The 20,468-nt window shown below is 35.0% G+C and overlaps 1 protein-coding gene across 3 annotated transcripts; it reads left to right on the forward strand.

Moving 5' to 3' along the window:
• Nucleotides 1-14,942: 14,942 nt before the first annotated feature.
• LOC118750555 lies at nucleotides 14,943-15,723 on the forward strand. Of its 3 annotated transcripts, none has more exons than XM_036485286.1 (3): nucleotides 14,943-15,040; nucleotides 15,101-15,280; nucleotides 15,362-15,723. In XM_036485286.1, exons 1-3 carry the CDS (start codon nucleotides 15,018-15,020, stop codon nucleotides 15,528-15,530), a joined length of 372 nt encoding a protein of 123 aa, XP_036341179.1. In that variant the 5' UTR covers nucleotides 14,943-15,017; the 3' UTR covers nucleotides 15,531-15,723. The 3 variants fall into 3 exon arrangements, with proteins under 3 accessions (XP_036341179.1, XP_036341181.1, XP_036341180.1); XM_036485288.1 differs by having other exon boundaries at nucleotides 15,339-15,491; XM_036485287.1 differs by lacking the exon at nucleotides 15,362-15,723 and having other exon boundaries at nucleotides 15,101-15,332.
• The last annotated feature ends 4,745 nt before the right edge of the window (nucleotides 15,724-20,468 follow it).

The raw sequence follows: 20,468 nt of genomic DNA on the forward strand, positions 1-20,468 counted from the left end.
CAAACTACTCATTTTTGTCGTTATAAACTCCTCAGCACTAATAATCAAACTACTCATTTTTGTCGTTATAAACTCCTCAGCACTAATAATCAAACTACTCATTTTTGTCGTTATAAACTCCTCAGTACAGGAAAAAACAAATAAGTAGAAAATCAAAATTTTTACTTTTAAAAATGAATTGGTTTATTTAAGAAACGTTTATTAATACAAAACTCTTATAGTACATATGTGCAAACAAATAACATACTTTGTACATATCGATGGACCTGTGCAATAACGACACAATTCAAAATTCAAAAAACAAAACCCTTACTACTGTTAAGTGGCTCATATATCTATCTAATCCATGTCGAATCCATGTCTAATATTTAGTACTTACTTTAGCAATCCTTACTGCTTACTTTATAAAAGGTTGGAAATGGATTAGATGAGGATTACAGACAAGAGCGACTTAACAGTAGTAACAGTTTTTATTTTTTGAATTTTGAATTGTGTAGTTATTGCAGAGGACCATTGATGTGGATGTGTATAACATTGCTGGTGCAGGCGTTGAAGGTGATGTTGGTGGTGGCCTTAAAGTAATAGTGGCGATGTTGAAGGTGATTTTGCTGGTAGAGGCGTGGAATGTTGATGGTGCGATTTTGCTGGTGCCGGTGTTGAATGATGATGGTGGCGATACTTCTGGTACCGGTGTTGAAGGTGATGGTACGATGTTGGTGGTGGCATTAAAGGTGATGGGGAAGGTGCGTGCGATATCAGCTGGTGACGGCGTTAAAGATGATGGTGGATTTTAATTTTAATTGTTTCAAAGCTGTAATAACGAGAAAATCAATTAAAATGCACAAATTAAGTTATTTACATATGTAAGTACATACCTTAAAAATAATGATGCAAACTCGACGGCAACGGCAACGGGAACATAAAATGAAATTTGAAATATCTATAAAATTATAAAATTTTTTTTATCAAATGTGACATTTTTCGACAAAGCCTACTGTCATAAAAACTGCCATATTTCTTACTCGCTTTAACGCACAGAATTCGTATAAAAGTAGGAATTCCGCCCTAACAACCCTGCAAACCATTTTTACAGAGTATTCTTAATTGTAGAGAAATTTTAAAGAATTCGTAAAGATCTCTTCCGATTTTTTGCCGAATTTTCTAAAATGAAATAAACTGTGCACACTTCGCTTGTTTTAAGAAATTGCGGAAGAAAATCGTAAAGATTCCATTATTTTCTTTCCGATTTTTTGCCGAATTTTCTAAGATGAAATGTACTGTGCACACTTCGATTCTTTTAGGAAATTTCGAAATAAAATCAATAACGTAATTATAATAATGTCACAATCGACATTGAAAATATAAAAAAATTCTGACGCACCAAAAAAAAAATATATATCTTTTTGTGATTTTGTGCTATAAACGCGTTTATTTATAAGAACCGAAAATTAAAAAAATAAGAACAAGCCAACAAGGTAAGTTTAATATTGCGATTATTGAGGAATTGATAATCTTCTCATTTTTTTAAGTCGGTTAAAAATTTAGTTTACGTGTCTCGGCCTGTTTTTGCGTAATTTTAGCGTACCTACAGCGTAATATGCATGCAGCTAAATAAGATTACTTTGTTTACAGAAATTCGAAACACATTTCCAAGTTTCTTTAAAATTTTAAGATTTCGGGAACTTTGGTTTGCAGGGCGTATACTTCTACAATCACAAAAATTTTCATAGGCTGTCTTTCTTGATTTCGAACTGAAAACACATTGTGATCATATTGTACTAGCAATATAGAAGTATTACATATATGGGTTTTACCTTTAAATATATGTATCATGGTGATAACTAACACCACTCGAAAAAAAATGGCAGCCTTCTTTTTAAATAACGACCCGATGCCCATAATTAATTTCCAGGCCAAATCAAACATTATCTAAAACATGTTAACTAGAATTAAATTATTTTCTTCTTACCTTTTACAGTTTATGGAAGTTCCAACGTTCTGTGAAAACCTTAAGAAAATTCTAAGGTACTTTGTTTGAATTGAAAATTCAGTACAAATTTTGAAAAATCAAGACATTAGCGAACTGCTTGAAGAAATGAATAAAATCAGTACAAGAGTTGAAAAATCAGTACTGAACTGATAAAATTAGTACGTCTGGCAACCGTAGTGCCAATGCATTTCTTGAGTCGAATTGAGTTCTAGAGGATGTTTGGTGCAATGTTATCGAAGCAGAACCATAACCGAATTTTTAAATTTTATGTAGCAGATTTATAGAAAGTGGAGAGGAATCTGCATGATATTATCACAAAAAATTTTTTCTGAATTTGTAAAGTAATATAAAAATATTAATAATTTTCCTTTAAAACTTACCAAAATATAAAAACTAGATTAAAAACACGATGCTTTTTTAATAGGCTACATTTCTATGTCCGCATTTGTATATTGAAAATACAAATGTCATTTGACTTATGGCATGTGAAATTGGGATTGCCTTACCCAAATTGTATTTGTTGATCAATATCATTGAAGATTTCACTTTACTGCCTTTCGAGATTTAATTTTATATGGTAAATCTCAAAAGATTTAACTTTAAATCTCGTCAGAGGGCTAAATCTTCATTAAATCTCACAATGGAGACATAGTATTACCATTAGAATGTTGAATTAACTTCGAAACAATTTTTATTTGGATTTTTTCTCATTATTTGAATAACATTTTTTGCCACTAGGAGTAATAGCATTGAAACTAGAAGCAACAGCATTGCCTTTATCGGCATATACAGAAATTGTTAAGATAGCTGAAGAAAAATTAAACGCTGTACATTTTTCAACTGTGAGCAATAAGCTAAAATCAGAATCCGGTAATTCAATTCATCTGATTGAAAAATATACATTGACTGAAATTTCTGCCTTTAAGGGCATGCCTTTTCCATGTTTAATGGTGATTTCGTTTCTATCAAAAAATTTCGCGTTTTGATTGTCCCTTTCTCTTTTCGTGTTCGATTCTAAATTAAGGGAAAAGGGCGAGAAAGTTTTGTGTTCCCTTCTTAAAAAGTCACACTCTTGTAAAAAAGGCACATTCTCTGCCCTGTGAAGCTTTGTCAGGGTAGATGGTTGCCCTGAAAATCAGATGGTTGTTTAAAACGACATTATTAGGCCACTATTATGATTCACAACTTTTAAGATAGCTGAGTTGTAAGTTGTAAATTGGTATTGTGGGACACAACTCAACTCAGCTTTGAAAACGTAGTTGTCTGTTAGTTGTCTAGCACTGGCATCCTTGGGCTCATCAGTAAAAAATAATTCGTAACTGATTTCAATTTTTTTGCTTTTAATTATTTTAATATCATTAAAATAAAATAATATTATGAAAATAACAAAATTTCTATAGCTTTTCCTACTTTTTCAATGGCCACTGTCAATTGGAAATAGTTGTGAACGGCAATAGCAATAAGTAGTTGATTTGTAAACAAGTTGAGTTGTCTCAGACACAACTCAACTAAGCTAAGTTGTAAACCGTAATAGGGGCCTTATCATGGTACAATTATTAAAGGTATTGTCTTCCCAGAGAGTTTTGTCTCACATCGAAATTCATGCTCCCTTATTTTCATTTGGAAGCACTTCAATGTTGATTCTTTTATTTTAAATTGGCTTTGCTTTTGGTTTTCGCTCAATTAAATTTTTATAATTTTTCAAAACAAAGAAAAAAAATCGTTTGAAATAAATTGGGCAATACAAATTTTTGAAATGTTTATTTTTCGGCTTTTGCAAATTAAATAAGTTCTCTGCCAGAAGGTTCGTTTAAAAAAAATACAAATACATATTCGCATTCGCAGCCTCGGAGCTTCTGCATTAATTTCAACATTCGCATTCGCTTTCGCATTCGCAATAATCAATGCGGAGCTTTTGCGAATGCGAATATTGTGCAAGTGCACTGATGGAACGTATATCTGGCAAGCAAAATAAAAATGTTAGCTAATATCTACTAACTAACTAACTATCGAACATAAAAAAACTGGATGCATCGCTAGTTTTTTTCTACATAAGTGTAATCATTTTTTTTTCATAGAACGGCTTATTATGATTAAGTTCCGTGTTTTCTTTTATTACTTAGCAGAAAAACACTGTTTTTACTACGCAAATACTCCTCTGTGTGCTCGAAAACAAAAACATTTATTTTAATTTTGTCAAAATTTGCGCGTAGCGAAATAAAAGTAAAATGGAATGTGAAAAAGTTGACAGCCAAGTTCACAAATCTAATAAGAACCATTTTAAGGCGAATTTAATACCTATTGAGGAGTGGGACTTGGGTCGCAATATATCGTTAGTATAGTATGAAAAGGACGTAACTCACCTCGTCGCTGAAATACAAAAAGCCGTAACTAACTAAAAATCCAAAATTCACTGTTTGATAGATTATGATGCATTTCATCGAATCATAAGTCCCCACATCGCTTTATGCAATAATAAGATTTTAGTTAGTTGTGGCTTTTTTGCATTTCAGCCACAATGTGAAATGCGCCCTATCCATACTATATTAACGATGTGTTGAAAATTTGCGTACATTTGCCTCAAAATATCAAAGAACATTGAGCACATGGAATGAAAAAACAAAACGGATTTGATATGGTACTGACAGCGGTGAGTAAGTAATTGTGATATACTGCAATTAGGAAAAGTCGATCTCAGCTAATAAAAAAAAAAAACTAATTAGAAGCTATTCATTACAGGTGAACCATTTCAAAAAGTCACCCGGGAACTAAGCAGATCTGAAACCTTCATCCGTGATTCCAATAATTCAAATTATTTAAAAAAAAGGGGCTTCCGTTTTAACAAAATAACAAGATTTTGAACTAATTCGGCTGGCAGCAACGACTTTCAAACAGAATTTTCTTCGAAATTTTCATTCCCAGAAAATCACATTTTATTTGCCATATCTACCTATTTACAATCTCGCTATAAGCACACATTTTTCAAACCAGTCACAGAAGAAAGAACTAAAAATGAATTACAAAAACTAAAATCGAAAATCGCTGATGATGTTACAGGTTCTCCAAATTCTGAAACAACCAAAAGAATGAGAATGAAGAATTCTATGGAAAATAACGGTGTTTAAATATACTTGACATACTCATTCGCACTCGCATCCGCGGATGTTAGCTTTTAAACATCCGCATTCGCATCCGCGGATGTCTAAAATTCCACATTCGGAACATCCCTAATATATAGTACATGGTGAATAGAAATATCCTTTTTCCCTTACAGTCAACCTTTTAGTGTGGGCAACAATGATATTTTCCAAATAAGGCAGATCGGAATATGCGCTCTCTGGGAAGACAATACCCGTAATTATTGAACCATGGGGCCTTATTAAATGCGTTAGCTAGACGAGGACAAGACGACAAGTGTTAGTGTAACATCAAACATATTTTACACCGGGGAATGGCCACATTTTTTCGAAGAAACGAAATCACCATAAGAATGTATTCCGCGATAACAGGAATTTATTTCTTTTTGAAAAATAGCGGATAATTTTGTTCTTTATTGCAAAAAAAAAATATTTAAGTTAAATTTACAATTTTATTTCTATACATACTTATGTAAGTGAATACGCTCTGAATGTGTAATGTGTTACTTTTACCAGTGTTTTTGTACATTTTTAAATAAAATTCAATCGATTTTTACACAAGAAAATTAGAGCTATTTATTTTTTTAAATGCATATTTTAAGCAAGGGCAACATTTTTTGGAAGAAACGAAATCACCATAAGAATGTATTCCGCAATAACAGGAATTTATTTCTTTTTGAAAAATAGTCGATAATTTTGTTATTTATTGCAAAAAAAATATTTAAGTTAAATTTACAATTTTATTTCTATACATACATGTGGGTGTTTCCTAGAAAGTGTCAACCAAGAGCAACAAAAAATAAAATTTTGCTTGGACAAAATGTGTAGATGCCAATCGATAACTGCATATTTTGTCTTTCATCCACCAAAATATTGGACTAATTGGTCCAATCCATTTCAAGATATTTGCGTCTTTCCAACTACACTTAAAATTTTTTTTTCGGAGAAATCATACCTTCCAGAACGCCTTAATAATTTTGGTACACGATTAAAAAGAATTGGAACTCTATACAAAAATTTAGTATGTTATGCTCCGCAAGCCCTACAACAAAAACAATGTAAACATATACTAGGAAAGGTCTATATAAAGTTAAATTACAAATCGTGCTTTTTTCCAGCGTTCGGACGCAAAATATAGTTTACGTACAAAAAAAAAATAGTCGTAAAGTTTATTTTATTTGTCAAAATTTTAATACAAAAGCTAGTTTTGGTTACTCTTGCCAGTCGCATAAAATTTTTTTCGGAAAGCTATAGGATTATCGATTGTAACTTACAATATGAACAAAAGTTATTTGAAGCGTTCGGACGTTCCGATTTTCAATATACTTACAATTTGTTGTTGTCCGAACGCTTCAAATAACTTTTGTTCATATTCTTCTATGTGGGACTTGTTACACACAAAATTGAGTATACGGTTTTTTTGATAGTATTTGAAATTTGCACATTATTGTACTAGAACTGAATGGACTATAAAACTGCATACCCGATTTTTTTAGAAATTCGTGTTAAAAAGTTTGCTTTGCAGATTTTTCATAATTTTCGTACACAGCTTAATATTTAGATTTAAATGGGGTTTGCTAAAATATAAGCCATATTTTAATACAAAACTAAAATAAAAATTAGCATGTAAAACATTGCGAATATTAACAAAAACAAACTGTATACTCAACTTTGTGAGTAACAGTATATAGATACAGTACATATCGACGCCTCCAAACCATGCTATGTCAGCTTAGACTTAGTCAGACTTAGCATAGTATGGTTTGGAGGCGTCGATATGTACGTCTGCTTATACGAAGAAATGACTTCAACGAACGTTAACTAAGGCCTTCATATAGATGTAGATTTATTTACAATAAAACCCCATATTTGCATTAAAAAAACGAGTGTGTTTAAATCCTTATACAAAAAATTTTATCATTGAAAAAAATCGGAACGTCCGAACGGGAACGTCCGAATAACTTCGAACAGTTTTCGGCAGCTACTAAACATCGTTAGGAAGTTTAAGTTGACGCAATGGTTATGGCTGCTTATTATTCTAACATTTTCATTTTTTTGTACCGTTAATAGATTAGCAGAATTTAGCAAAAATCATCAGTCATCTTCGATACGAGTTCCATTTTGGGAACGTCCGAACGGGAACTTTTAATCGCTATACACTTACCATAGAACATTTATGGAAAATATTTTTATTGATTTCAGATAGGTATTGATGATGACTACTCATGACAAAAACTTTGTGTTCATTCAGAGCTTACTATAGTTGTTATGATGAAAAAAGTGTATCCAAACGGAACGTCCGTAATGCAGGAAACACCCATATGTAAGTGAATACGCCCTGAATGTGTAATATTTTACATTTACCAGTGTTTTTGTACATTTTGAATAAAATTCAATAGATTTTTACACAAGAAAATTTGAGCTATTTATTTTTTTAAATGCATATTTTAAGCATGTTTTTGATATTATTCGTGCATATTTATGCATATTTCTTATTTTATCGTGTGTGTTTTAAGCGCTTAAAATCATGTTTTTACGGCATATTTTTGGTTGCCCTAATTATTATTATACATACAATGTATGCATGTAGTCATCAATACATATTTATTTGTAAATAATCAGTAGTGTTTCTCATGAAAACTTAAAAAAAATTTTAAGACTCGTACCTTAGATATTTACAGTTATATGTAGGTATATATGTATGCATGCTAAAATTGTATCGTATGCCAGCTTTCAGACACGTCAAGTCTTGCTTTCAAGTCTGCTCGTTCACAAGCGAAGGAGGTGAGAAAAGAGGGGAAGAGTACAGATACCACGGTACCGTCAATTCGTTTCAAGTTTTCTTGTCTATTTGGATCTTTTCGTTACTTTCCATTTAAAGAACCAAGAACTTGAAATCAATAAAAGTTGACGCGTCTGGAAGCAAATAGAATACACAAAAAAGAATGCGAAAAAAATTGCTTTCAAGACTTGACGTGTCTGAAAGGGTCTATGCACTTAATATCCATGTAGGAGAGAGTTCGTTTCCAAATTTCGTACGTAACATGTGTGCACTCAACAGTTTCCCGAACTTTGGAATTGTTGCATCGCCGCAGCCAATGCGGATGATGATGCTGTCATCACTTCTGATGATGTCTCAGCAACAGACGAGGATGTTGGCGCCGACGCCGTCTCTGTCGACGAAGTGGTGGGTTGGGTTTTGCTTGCCGGTTTTATGTCATCAATTTGTATAAGTTGTTCAATGGGTATTAGAGAGAGCTCACCACCGGGTTGCGGCATGGGCGGTAACTTAGCCAAAGCCTTTGGAATATATTGCGGAATAGCATGTATGTACATATATGAATATTAAAAGAATATTTTACCTTAGCGTGTTCGATGGCAATATTTGCAGCCTTCTCCGCTTCCCGCTGTCGTCGTTCTTTTAGTTTCAATGAGAAGATGCCAACCGACCTTGCGCTTTTCACAAGCTTCTGCTTTAAACGCGACTTTTTGGCTGCAAGCTCGGCTGCTGTATGAAAAATAAGAAATTTGCGCGACTATTAGTTAATGATTCACACAATTCTTATCAACGTCCTAGCTAGAGTAGCATTTAAAACTATAAGCTTCAGGCAAAGTTAAATTGAGATGGTGGTGTTCTAATTACGAAAGAAACATTGCCTAAAGTAGTTTAATAGAGAGCCGTGTAAAATCAGCAATATGCAATATTGGATTCACGTACATACCTTGCAGTGAACAGCCAAACCAATTAGAAAAAATACTAGTTCATTAACTAGTAGGTATGTGTCTACCAGTTCGACAAATTCGAAGAACTTAAGCATTCAGCGACATCTGCCTTTGACTTGCCAAAGCTTAAAATTAACGTTCTGAGATCGCGGGTTCTAGGCCGCTTGGAGGAGTTTAAGATTTTTAAAGTTAAATCAATGTAAAAAAAATAATTATTACAATTTAAATATAAATAGCAAATTAGAAAATCGAACTGCATTGCAGAATAAACATATGGAAAAAATGCTTTTCAAAAAAAAAAAATTTAAAGAAATATTTTTTTAAATTAAATTAAAAAATTACAATAGAAACTAAAAAAAAAAAATAAAAAACAAATAAAAAAGTATGTAAAATTTTCCCTGCGCTAGGACTTGAACTTGGGGCCTCAGACATACCACGCGAGTGCTTTGCTTTGTCGGCCATTGCGTCTGTTGGAGCGCCGCGAGCAAAAAGGTATACTTATGCTTTTCACGGGGGATGAATTGGCAGACTATCTCATCAACTGGTATGATGCTACTAGTATTTCTACTAGTAGATGATGATGCATAGCCTGACAATTGACATCTCGTAGGACATCGCAATGTTAAAAACGCCAGCGCTAACATTGAAAAGGGATAGAACGTGAACTTGTTGGGCTGAAACGCAAACTGTTAGAGTTTTAGTTCACAACTAGTAACTTTCCTGCAGGGTAGTTGCTAGATTTTTCAGAGCTTAACACATGCATGGAAATCTCAACAGGTCTTAGATATTATTGCGTAGCCCAATTTCATTCCGCCCGTTACAAAAATTCATTTGATTGGCAGCTCAGAGAATTACGTGTTTATAATTTTATAAGAATGCCTTATAGGCATTACTAAAATTACTCGTTTTGGGCTTACGTCGAGCTAGTCACTGCAATACTGCATGCAGGGAACAAACTTCTCACCAATTATCGAAATAATTTTTTAGTTATTCTAGAAGCTCTTCCAGCCGGTAATTTAAAAAAGCGAAAACAAGTTTCTTTTTTTCCTCCTACACACTTTGGCGTTATTTTTGCCTTCTTCAGGGAGTATATTTTTATTAATTTGGAATAAAACATAAAAAAACGCAACCCATTAGATACAATAAATATAACATATTGCAATATGACAACAATTCGTTAACATACACAAATGCACGAATAAAATTGTTCACGATACATCTGTTTATTTTTCTTTGACACCAAACCTTTGCTTAATTTCACTGTTGCCAACTTCCAGCTTTTCGCACCAAATTTAGTGGGTATTCAAAACGCGAAAATTTTTGAGTTTGGTGCTTGGTGCTTTGGTTTTAGTTTGAAAACACCACATTTGCAAATCTTAAAAAAATTGAAGCAAATCTTATAACAATCGTGGGTGTGGTAAGCAACTCTACAAAAATTTTAACAAAATCATGGCACAGTGGCAATCATATGCGAGAACACAGTATGTGGCAGCACCTTCAATCATGCCAGAAGAAATCGACCTTCGTGTAAGAAACATTGATTTTTATTAATTTGAGTCGGCATCCTTACAATAAAATTATGTTTGCATTAAAGTCCATTAAATACACCAATAAAAATTTGGTGCTTTTTCAAATTCAAAACTTGGCAATACTGCCGTTTGTTCGATGCTTCTTCTTTTTCTTGTTGAGTTCGTCTTGCTCTCTCATTCTGATATTTGTAGATGTCACGCCCGGTTGCTCTCAGCTCGATTGGCGTAATCTTATATTATATCATTCTTGTCATCGCGTCCTGTATTCTTTCTTGTATTCGTAGACCTTTTAATGTTAATCTTGCCCTCTCCCTCCTTTCTAAGTGTTATATTTAGGTGTTTTCGAAGTCTGCTATCCTTTGCATTTTATTTCGTAAACAACATTGTCTGCTGATTTTGTCTTTTGTTTTACTGAAAATTGTGCTAAGTGTGTAGTTTGGTTTGTGAGCAAAGGTAATATTTTCGTTTCGAATGTTTTTGTATAATATTTTATTGCCGTTAATCCATCTATACATGTATGTGACTCCAGCAAATTTTTTGTGTTCATGTTTATTTACAGCTTCTCATGCATGCTCATGCTTGCTGACTTTCCTTTACTTATTGTTGTTGCTATAAGTTTACTTATTATATTATTAGGGCACCCGTTTTTTGTAATATGTTCTTTCTATCTTTCTGTTTTTTGCATTACTGAACTCCTGGTCTCTCAACCCTTTTTATGAGATTTATAGCAGTGTTCCTCTTTTGCGTCCAGGGGGGATTCGAGTGATAACACGGTGCTTCAGTGTCATGAAATACACCCGAAACAAATCCTAGTGTAGGTTGTAGCTATGATCGAGTGCAACATGAAAATGGTTTCCGTATAGTTCCTGAACCCTCCATTTTTTCTATTATTAAAAAAAAACCGTTATGTTCGTACTTGATGAACTTGTCTATTAACAGATTGACTATTTTTCATCCGATTTAAAAACCGAAAATATTTTGAAAAGAGGATTTATAGGCCTTTAAAATGAGTAAAACAGTATATTGTTAGACTTAGTTAAATTAAATAAGCCCCTATTTTTCTTAACTTTTTAAACTTTGACCGTCGCTGATTTCAAATATTTCTAAGAAAGTTGCTAAACATGTAGTATTTACCAAAAATAACATTTATGTTCTAATAAATTTATACCTCACCTAATCGAATTGCATAAAAGTTGTCAAAGTTAAGCAATTAAAGCAAAAATATAGTCTTGAACTTATATGTGTATATGTGCTAGGGTAATTGACTCGGTTTTTCCAAACCGGTTTCCATCGTTTTTTCGGAAACATATTTCTGGATTTTTCGAATATCGAATAAACCGGAATTTTTGATCGAAGAAACCGGGTTTTTTCATTTCATCCAAATCTTGACCTATGAATAAGACTTTTAGGTTTTTCAAAGTTTTGCAGTTTAAGGGAAGCCCCTGAATAGTTTCAAAATTATATCCTAGATTATTTGGGGATGAACAGTATATCATATTTGATTGTAATAAACGAATGCTTGGCACTTAAAAAAAAAAAAACCCGCGGGCGTTATTGCCTTTTCGAAAACGATATTAAGCCCGCACGCTTTATTGCCTTTTGCCGGTGGGCATTATTTCCCTTTCGATATGGCAATAACGCCCGCGGGCATTATTTCATCTTTATTGTGGCTCTTGTCTCCATTTTAGAATATATGTACATCCAAAACCCTCTGTTCTAAATAAAAACTAACTAATATGATAACATTGAACTAAATATTTGTTTTCCTTTATTATACGAACAAATTTAATTTAACTAATTTCAATGCATATATTTAATTCATATGTATGTATGTACATGCGTATAAAAATTAAATAATTCAAATTTTCAACAAAAAAAACTCGATAAGTGCACCAGTGTTTTTTATTGGAAAAATAAGAAAACAAAAGCACCAGATTTTAGTTTGAAATACAATTAAGTTTGGCGGTTTATTTAATATGAATATTAAAATTCAAGGGGGCTTACAATATTACCTTGCTTGTGAAGTGGTGTGGTGGCGGAACGTCCGTGATCGCTGGTGATTAAAATCCAATAGAAAGTCTAAAGAATTAGAAACTGAAGTCGAACCCTCTAAACGCTTTAAGAGTTCCGTTTTCAGGGGAAATTTAACGAAAGTTCACTGACAGGAAAAGTGCAGTTTTTCTTTTTGTCTTGTTTCACATACGAATGTGTATGTGTGTGCATCTGTTAAATTAACATTAGGGTGGTACACCCGATATTTTAATTTAAGAATTTGATTTAGCGTGGAGGCCTAAACATACCGGCCCCTTGCTATAAGCAACGTCTCAAAGATGATTCAGCCACCACACCTAATTTTACATTTATTTACATTGTAAATTATGTTCTTTCACATTGTAAGTTCTGCCGCAGGTTAGTCCTTGCCCGGGGATCTAGTCCGACCCTTCTCCGGTCCTCATTGCAGTTACTAGCTAAGGGGAAAAAATGGAAGAAAAAAGCTAATAAGGAAAAAGGGTGTGGTTGATCATTTCATTGCACTTTTATTTAAATTCGGTATGTATTCATGAATACTAAATATAAAATTTTAAATGTTTTGTCACATTTGGTGAGCTCCTGATATAATCAGCCCGAACATGGAAGCTTGCGCCAGTAAACCGCCGATCGTTGTTGGCGGAGTGCCACATACCATGACCTGGGCGTACACATCAGCGCCAAGTGTTAGTCGAGTGGGGGTGGCCCGATAGAACTGTGGATCCGCCAGACGCATAAATTGAAACGGCGTCGCTATCGTTGGGTCGATGTTAGCCGCGGGGCTGAGTCGGTTGTATCGCGTAACTAGCCTGGCCTGAGTATTTACCCGTTCCGCGACCCCGTACTTTCCTCGCAGCACGAGGGAACATGTTTTCGCGCGGGCGTTGCTGGCTTCGAGCTGAAGCTCCCGTGCTAGGTCCCTGTCGATGGTACTGCTGGGGGCGCAAGAGTCAATCAACGCCCGCACCAGATGAAGTCGGCCGCCTGACTCGATCCGTACAATTGCGGTTGGGGCGATGGCTACGAATGAGCGCATTATTGGTGCTGGAACTGCGATTGTTTTTAACTTGCCTGTCCGGAATCCACCCGATGGAATGCGTTCGATGGTGAGGGAGGAACGGTCGCGTGAAGCGAGGTATTCTGTAAAGTTAAACCCCCTTTTTATGGCCGTATGCACAATTATGGTTCATTGTGTATTTTAAACCTTAGCTGGGTGGCAAGTTATACATATATACATACGCATATTTAATTGCTAATATGATTTACATTTCTTTTACTATTTTTATTTTATTTTATTATTATTATTATTTTTTATTTTTTGAGGACTAATTCCATGCCCTGCAGTGTATAGTGGCTGAATAGTAATTCGCTTATCTCGTACAATAGGTGAGAGAATGGCTATGGTGTGTTTACCTTGGCCTCCCACCCGAAAGATTAAACAATTTCATTATTTGTTCGCATGGTGCGGAACTTCGCTGAATCGGTTAAACCGCAAGTGCTTATGAATGTGCTTGGTAATATCACAATTTTAATGATTTATTTTGATATTACTAAAATATAGGGCACGTCAAAATTGATTCACTCACGATTTTATAAAAAGAAAATTCATATGTGCTAAGCCTTGCTTTGTTTCGAGCAAATCCAAGTAGCAGGGAATAAGTTGCGTAGTAGATTTTTAGTTTTGCGATCGTAGGAGAGTCCCAACCCTGGCTGCGTTGTCAACCAAGAGCGTAAATTGACATTTACGTTCTTATGTTAGAGATGTGATAGTCAACACATATGAGTATTCATATTCCGTACCGATTTAAAGGTATCCGGTACTTTCGATACTCGGTGTCGGACAAAAAAAAATAATAATAATAATAGTTTTATAATATACGCACGACAGCCAAACATATGGAAGTATTTTTGAGAGGTAAAGCCCATTAGCGAACTTTTATATATATATATATATATATATATTTTTTTTTATTGTAAATACTGATTTTTTTTTATTGTAAATACTGATTTTTTTTATTGTAAATACTGATTTTTATTTTTTTTATTGTAAATACTGATTCCACACCGCGCCTTTACGGAGGGAAGAACGAAAATTAGATAAAGTTATTAGTTAAGTTATCGAAGTTTCAGTAAAGTTATGTGAAAAATTATTATTCCTTTGAAAAAATGGACTGGTAAAATTATGCAACAAGTGATTTAAGTGTGCTTATATTACCAAGGTATAATGCATTGAATCGGTATCGGTTAGCAACACCGAAACTTTGGGTACCGAGTATTGCGGCAACTTTGCACATCACTATTTTTAAAATGACACTTTCATCCATGATAAAAACATTAGAAGGTAAAACCATTCTCTCAATTCGTCGGCCATGATTTTTTTCTGACGTTTGCAAACATTTTAAAATCATATAAAATTGAAAATCAAAAAATGAAATTGTTCACAATTGTTGTTGTTTGAGATTAAAAATGAGAATTTGTGTGTGAGCCTGAGCTCGAATTTTAAAATTATATTGTTGGCAAACGTCAGACTGCCTCTCAATGATTTTACCTTGTAATGTTTTTATCATGCTTTCATCGATGTCAATTGCAGCACATATAAGAATTTCCTGAATGGCACGAGTGTTTACGAGGCGGTAAGTTGCGTATTTTTGCTTGTAGTATTTTAATTTGATAGTTTTTGTCCTTCCTTTCAGCTCTCGTTGGAAATATACCACCCAGAACATTCATTCACTCAAGTACAGCATATTTGACACTCATAACCGAGTTCGCCGGAAAGATGAATGGGGAATTCTTGTATGCAGAATGGAAAGTGCGGAATTTTCATATGCAGGCGCTACTCGCAACACCAATTCCTCTCGGAAAAAGCAAACCAAGTATCGCGAAATATGCATTAATCTAATATGAAGCTTTTATTCAACCCAAATTATCTAGCTAATATCTTTTCTTCTTTACAGCGCTTTTCGCCTTCCGTCTTTGCCATCTTTGACCCTACTTGGTTATAATTCATCTAAAACGTGCTACATCTTTTATATTTGGGTACTGAATACACCTAAAATAATAAAAACTTCAAGAAATCTTTGGGAATTATGCTATTGTTCTGCCCGACTTTTGGTATTATATTAATGGTTGAACAGGATACAGCAGGGTACCGATTTTCAGGCAATACCTGCCCATATATATGTAATATTAAACGAAAAATTTCAACTCGAACATTTCCACGATTGAAGGAAGTTGATCATATCATGGGTGGTGCAGCCGCATTGAAAATGTAGATTCCACCCAAGCTGAATGTCCTGCGTGCTCTCAAAAAATCTTATTTTATGCAAATGCAGACCCGGTCTGCAGATGACCCAATGACCACATTTTATAAGTGTTGCCGAAACTTTGGTGAGTGTTAACTATCTTTTGCCTGGATCTAAGTTTTTGCATTCATACATATGTCCATAGTTGCCAACTTGGTGCCTTAAGCACCAGATTTAGTGCTTTTTGAAAATTTAAATGCCAAAAAAAAATTATTTAGTGCCTAGTGCCCTTTTTAGTGCTTTTTTTCTGAACTAAAATTACTTCGAGATAGTTAAAACCTGCAATAATTTAAAATATTTAAGGTTGTGGCAGCACTGAATTTACAAGAATCTACAAATTGAAATGGACTAAAATACAACCATGATTGATAAAAAAGTTGCAAACCCACCTTGTTAAATTCTATTCACGTTGAAAATGCTAGTACGCAAGTATGTTAAGTATTTGTTTTTCTTTTTTCTAATTATTTGTAAATTTTTTTCTTTTTGCCACCTGAGTAAAACACATCGTTTCTTGGTGCTGAATCCAAATCTGGCCTCACATTTGCTCTAGCACTAGAATAATGAGATATCCTAACCTCAAAGTGCCAAAGACACGGTTTTTAGAGATATTTGAGGTTATATAATGAAAACATCAAATTATTTGCTCATTTCTAATCAGGGCATCATTTTCGTTTGATGCGATTCGATTTTTCTTTCTCGAGATATACCAGTTTTAATGTGCAGTACTTCGGCATTATGTTATGAAAAAAGTATCCCTTGATTCAAAAAAATTTGGTGCTTTTAGTGTGGTAAAATGCTTTTTTTCAAGTTTTTGGTGCTTTTTGAAAATGAAAAGATGGCAACACTGCATATGTCTACATATTTTGTTGAGTAGGCATGGTCGAATGTATATTTCTATTGGTATCATATATTTCTATTGGGGCCATAAATTAGTTCTAATGTCTTCGAAGCTTCGAGATTCGAATTTGAGTCGAATTTTAGCTCCAAACTGGCGAATTTTCGAAATCGAACTTTGTGGTGCTGAAATTCGGATAAAAATCGAATTTTTTTTTTTTTTTTATAAACAAAAAACGAATTTCGTCTTTCTGACGCATTTGCCAAAAATGTGGCTCGAATAGAACTGCTCGTCTTGTTTACTTAAGTATGTAACGTGAAGTTCGTACAAATCTCTCTTGCTCTTGTAGAGCACGAAAAAATAAAGTACATTATACTTCTCAAAAGATTAGTTTCAATATACATTTTGTTAATTTTTAATTTATACAACGAAAATACATATAAATTTTTGGATTTTTCGCTGATATATTTTGAGAAAGAAATACTTGTTATTTGTTTTTACTTTTGGTTGTGAAGATAGGCTGCGGATAATTAATCACTTCAGTGTAAGTTCAATTGCTGGTCTCTTTTTCGATTTGAACTATCATTACAGACAAACTTTTAAATTTTTCAGTAAAAGGTTGTTGAAAATTTGAAAAAATACAAATTAAATCGAATTTGTATCACCATTTATCGAATCGAATAATTGAATGGTTGGGTAATGTTCGACATTCGGAAGAAATCGAATTTCAACCTTATCTGAACCTGGGTGTAGGTTAACGATTCTACCTAATCTCCACTCGTTAGGTGGTAGGTTGTTTTCCTTAATAACGACGAGGTCTCCATTTTTCAAGTTGGCTTGTGGGTATTTCCACTTATTGCGCTTTTGGAGTTCCGACAGGTATTCTGTTTTCCACCTCTTGCAGAACGTATGGTGTAGAGCCTTCAGTCTTTGCCAACGATTCACAATCGACGCACGGTGTTCATCAGCGTCGATTTCAGGAGGAGCAAGAAGGTGCCCGCCGACTAAGAAGTGACCTGGAGTAAGTGTCTCTAAGTCTGAGGGTTGGTTTGAAGAGGGACTGTGGGGTCGCGAGTTGAGGCATGACTCAACTCTGCATAGAAGGGTCGTAAATTCTTCGAATGTATATTTATAGTTTGAAGCGATTTTTGTGAAGTGGCATTTAAAACTTTTGACTCCCGCCTCCCACAATCCACCCATGTGGGGAGCTGCGGCGGGAATGAAATGCCATGTAAGCATTTGATGGGTGTATTTTGTTATGGTGTTATTGCGGGCATCGGCCATAAAGGCTTTGAATTCTAATCTTAGCGATCGCGAAGCTCCGACAAAGTTGGTACCGTTGTCGGAGTAAACATTTTTTGGGCAACCTCGCCTCCCCACGAATCTTGCAAATGCTGCCAAGAATGATTGTGTGCTTAAATCAGAGGTGGCTTCCAAATGGATCGCCTTGGTTGCAAAGCACACAAGCAGACATACGTACCCAGTGGCGGATTTATCGTACAGGCAACATAGGCTGAAGCCTAGGGCGGCAGAATTAAGGGGCGGCAAAATTTAAGACAGCTAAATTAAAAGAAAAAAATTTATTTGGATTCAGCTGCACTTGAAATTGTGTTTGTGTCTGTAAAATATTATTAATGATTCATCTCATTCAATACAATTCAAAATTAGAATTACGCTGCGAATTTTTCCTTAGTATAGCAGTCGTTGAAATTTCCATTTAACTTTCATTCACGCGGCTTAGAAACCTGACGGCGCGCCTGCGCGTGACGCAAAGAAACAGCCGACACGCTGCCCCGAGAACGAGAATCATCTAAAAGGTTACCACACTTGACAACACTGCCGAAAAACGAGCGTGCATTTTCGAGAAAATTCTTGATTCCAAGCCCACCAGTTTTTCATAAGTGTATCATAACGTAAATAATCTGAAGGTCAGCTTCGCGTGAAAAACTATCTCAGATCTTCATTGAGCGAAAACAAACTGAATGCTCTTGCGTTGCTGACTATAGAGTCAGATTTGTTTCTATCTATCGATTGTGAAGATATTATCCGCGAATTCGCAGCTGAAAAATCAAGACGTAAAGAACTGTGAAAAAGAAGTGTTTGAAAGAGGGTTTTTGTTGAATACCTTATCCATGCTGATGTCGAATTTGTTAATTCCGTTATGTATTTCATTATTAACGAACTATATTGTAATAAAGCACTGACAATAACAATCATATTTGATATATATATATATATTTTTTTTTTCGTGAAAAAAGGGCGGCAAGTTATGAATTGCCTAGGGGCGGCAAATATTTAAATCCGCCACTGTACGTACCCCTTAGACACCCTGCAACCTCGTCCGTTGTAGTTCTTTATGTCGAAAGGTCCGGTGAAGTCGACACCTGTGTTAGTAAACGCGCGTGAAAATGTGGTGCGTTCTTTAGGAAGAATGCCCATAAGCTGCGTTTGCGACTGTTTTCGGTAGATCGTACAGATCTTACAGTTGTGAATTGTCGATTTGATCATATTCTGGACACGAGGTATCCAATATTGCGTTCTAATCAAGCGCAACATAAGCTGATTTTCACCATGCAGTGACACTTTGTGAACGAACTGGACTATAAGACGAGACAAGTTGCTATTATATGGAAGGATAATTGAGTGGCGCTCGTTATAAGCGAGATCTAAAGATTTTCCAAGGCGACCACCTGTCCTAATTATATTTTCCTAGTCGATGTATGGGTTCAGGGACAAAATTTCACTTTTTGGACTTATTAATTTTGCCGATCTCAGTGATGAGTACTCCTGACCATAATGCTGCTTCTGGCAGATAATTATTAAGCGTTGAGTCGTTGCTTTGATTTCATCCGCTGAAATCGAACAAGATTCCGCTTGAAATGAAGCTCTAGTGTTACGGCGAGTTCTTTGGGAGAATCTCAGTACGTATGATAGAACTCTGAAAGCTCTCGGTAGATCGGAAAATCTTTCAAGAATATCATTACTAATATCGACTGCCGTGGTCGCATGAACCTGTACCCTTTTTTGTTCTAACTGTGTCTTATAGTCCTTTTCCTGTGTGGGCCATTGTGTTCTTTCTTCTTGCAACCAAGAAGGACCCTCCCACCACAAGGAACAGGTTACCAATTCTTGCGAACTAATACCCCTGCTAGCTAAATCTGATGGATTTGATGCTGAATCCACATGGAGCCAATTTTGGCTTCCAACTTTCTCAATGATTTTTGTTACGCGATGGGCAACAAATGTTGACCATGAGCAGGGAGGTTTCCGAATCCAGGCTAGGACAATAGTCGAATCTGTCCACAGATGTGTGGTAAACTGAACTAAAGTGAGATTGCTAACGATCGATTCAACCAGTTCTGCAAGCAGAACATCACCGCACAGCTCCAATCGTGGTAAAGAAATAGTTTTGACCGGTGCCACTCTGGACTTAGCCAGTAGAAGATTTACAAATGCATTTTCCGCTTTTTGAACCAGAAGGAAAATAGTGGCTGCGTATGCCTTTTCTGAGGCATCGCAGAAGCCATGAAGTTCGATTTTATCTGTATGAGAAAAGTATACCCAACGAGGAATACGAATTTTGTCGATGTGGCAGTAGCTCTCTACAAAGTTTTGCCAACGATCGGACGATGCAGTTGAGACAATTTCGTCCCAACCTGTTCCTTCCAACCAAATGTCTTGCATTATAATTTTTGCTGTAACTACAAATGTCGCGAGCCATCCTAATGGGTCAAATAATTTTGCAATAGCCGAAAGTATTGCTCTTTTTGTAAAGCGATCCTCAGTCTCCAATGGCTTGGCAGTAAAATAAAACTTATCAGAATGGGCGTTCCATCTGATGCCCAACGCCTTGACGGTACTGGTGTCCTCAAAATCCAAAAAATCTTCGTTTAGAAGGTGTGATTTGGGTAATCCTTCCAGTAT

Source organism: Rhagoletis pomonella, unplaced genomic scaffold, assembly GCF_013731165.1.
Source record: "Rhagoletis pomonella isolate Grant_MI unplaced genomic scaffold, Rhpom_1.0 Rhpom_scaffold_00301, whole genome shotgun sequence".
Classification (NCBI taxonomy): Eukaryota; Metazoa; Arthropoda; class Insecta; order Diptera; family Tephritidae; genus Rhagoletis; species Rhagoletis pomonella.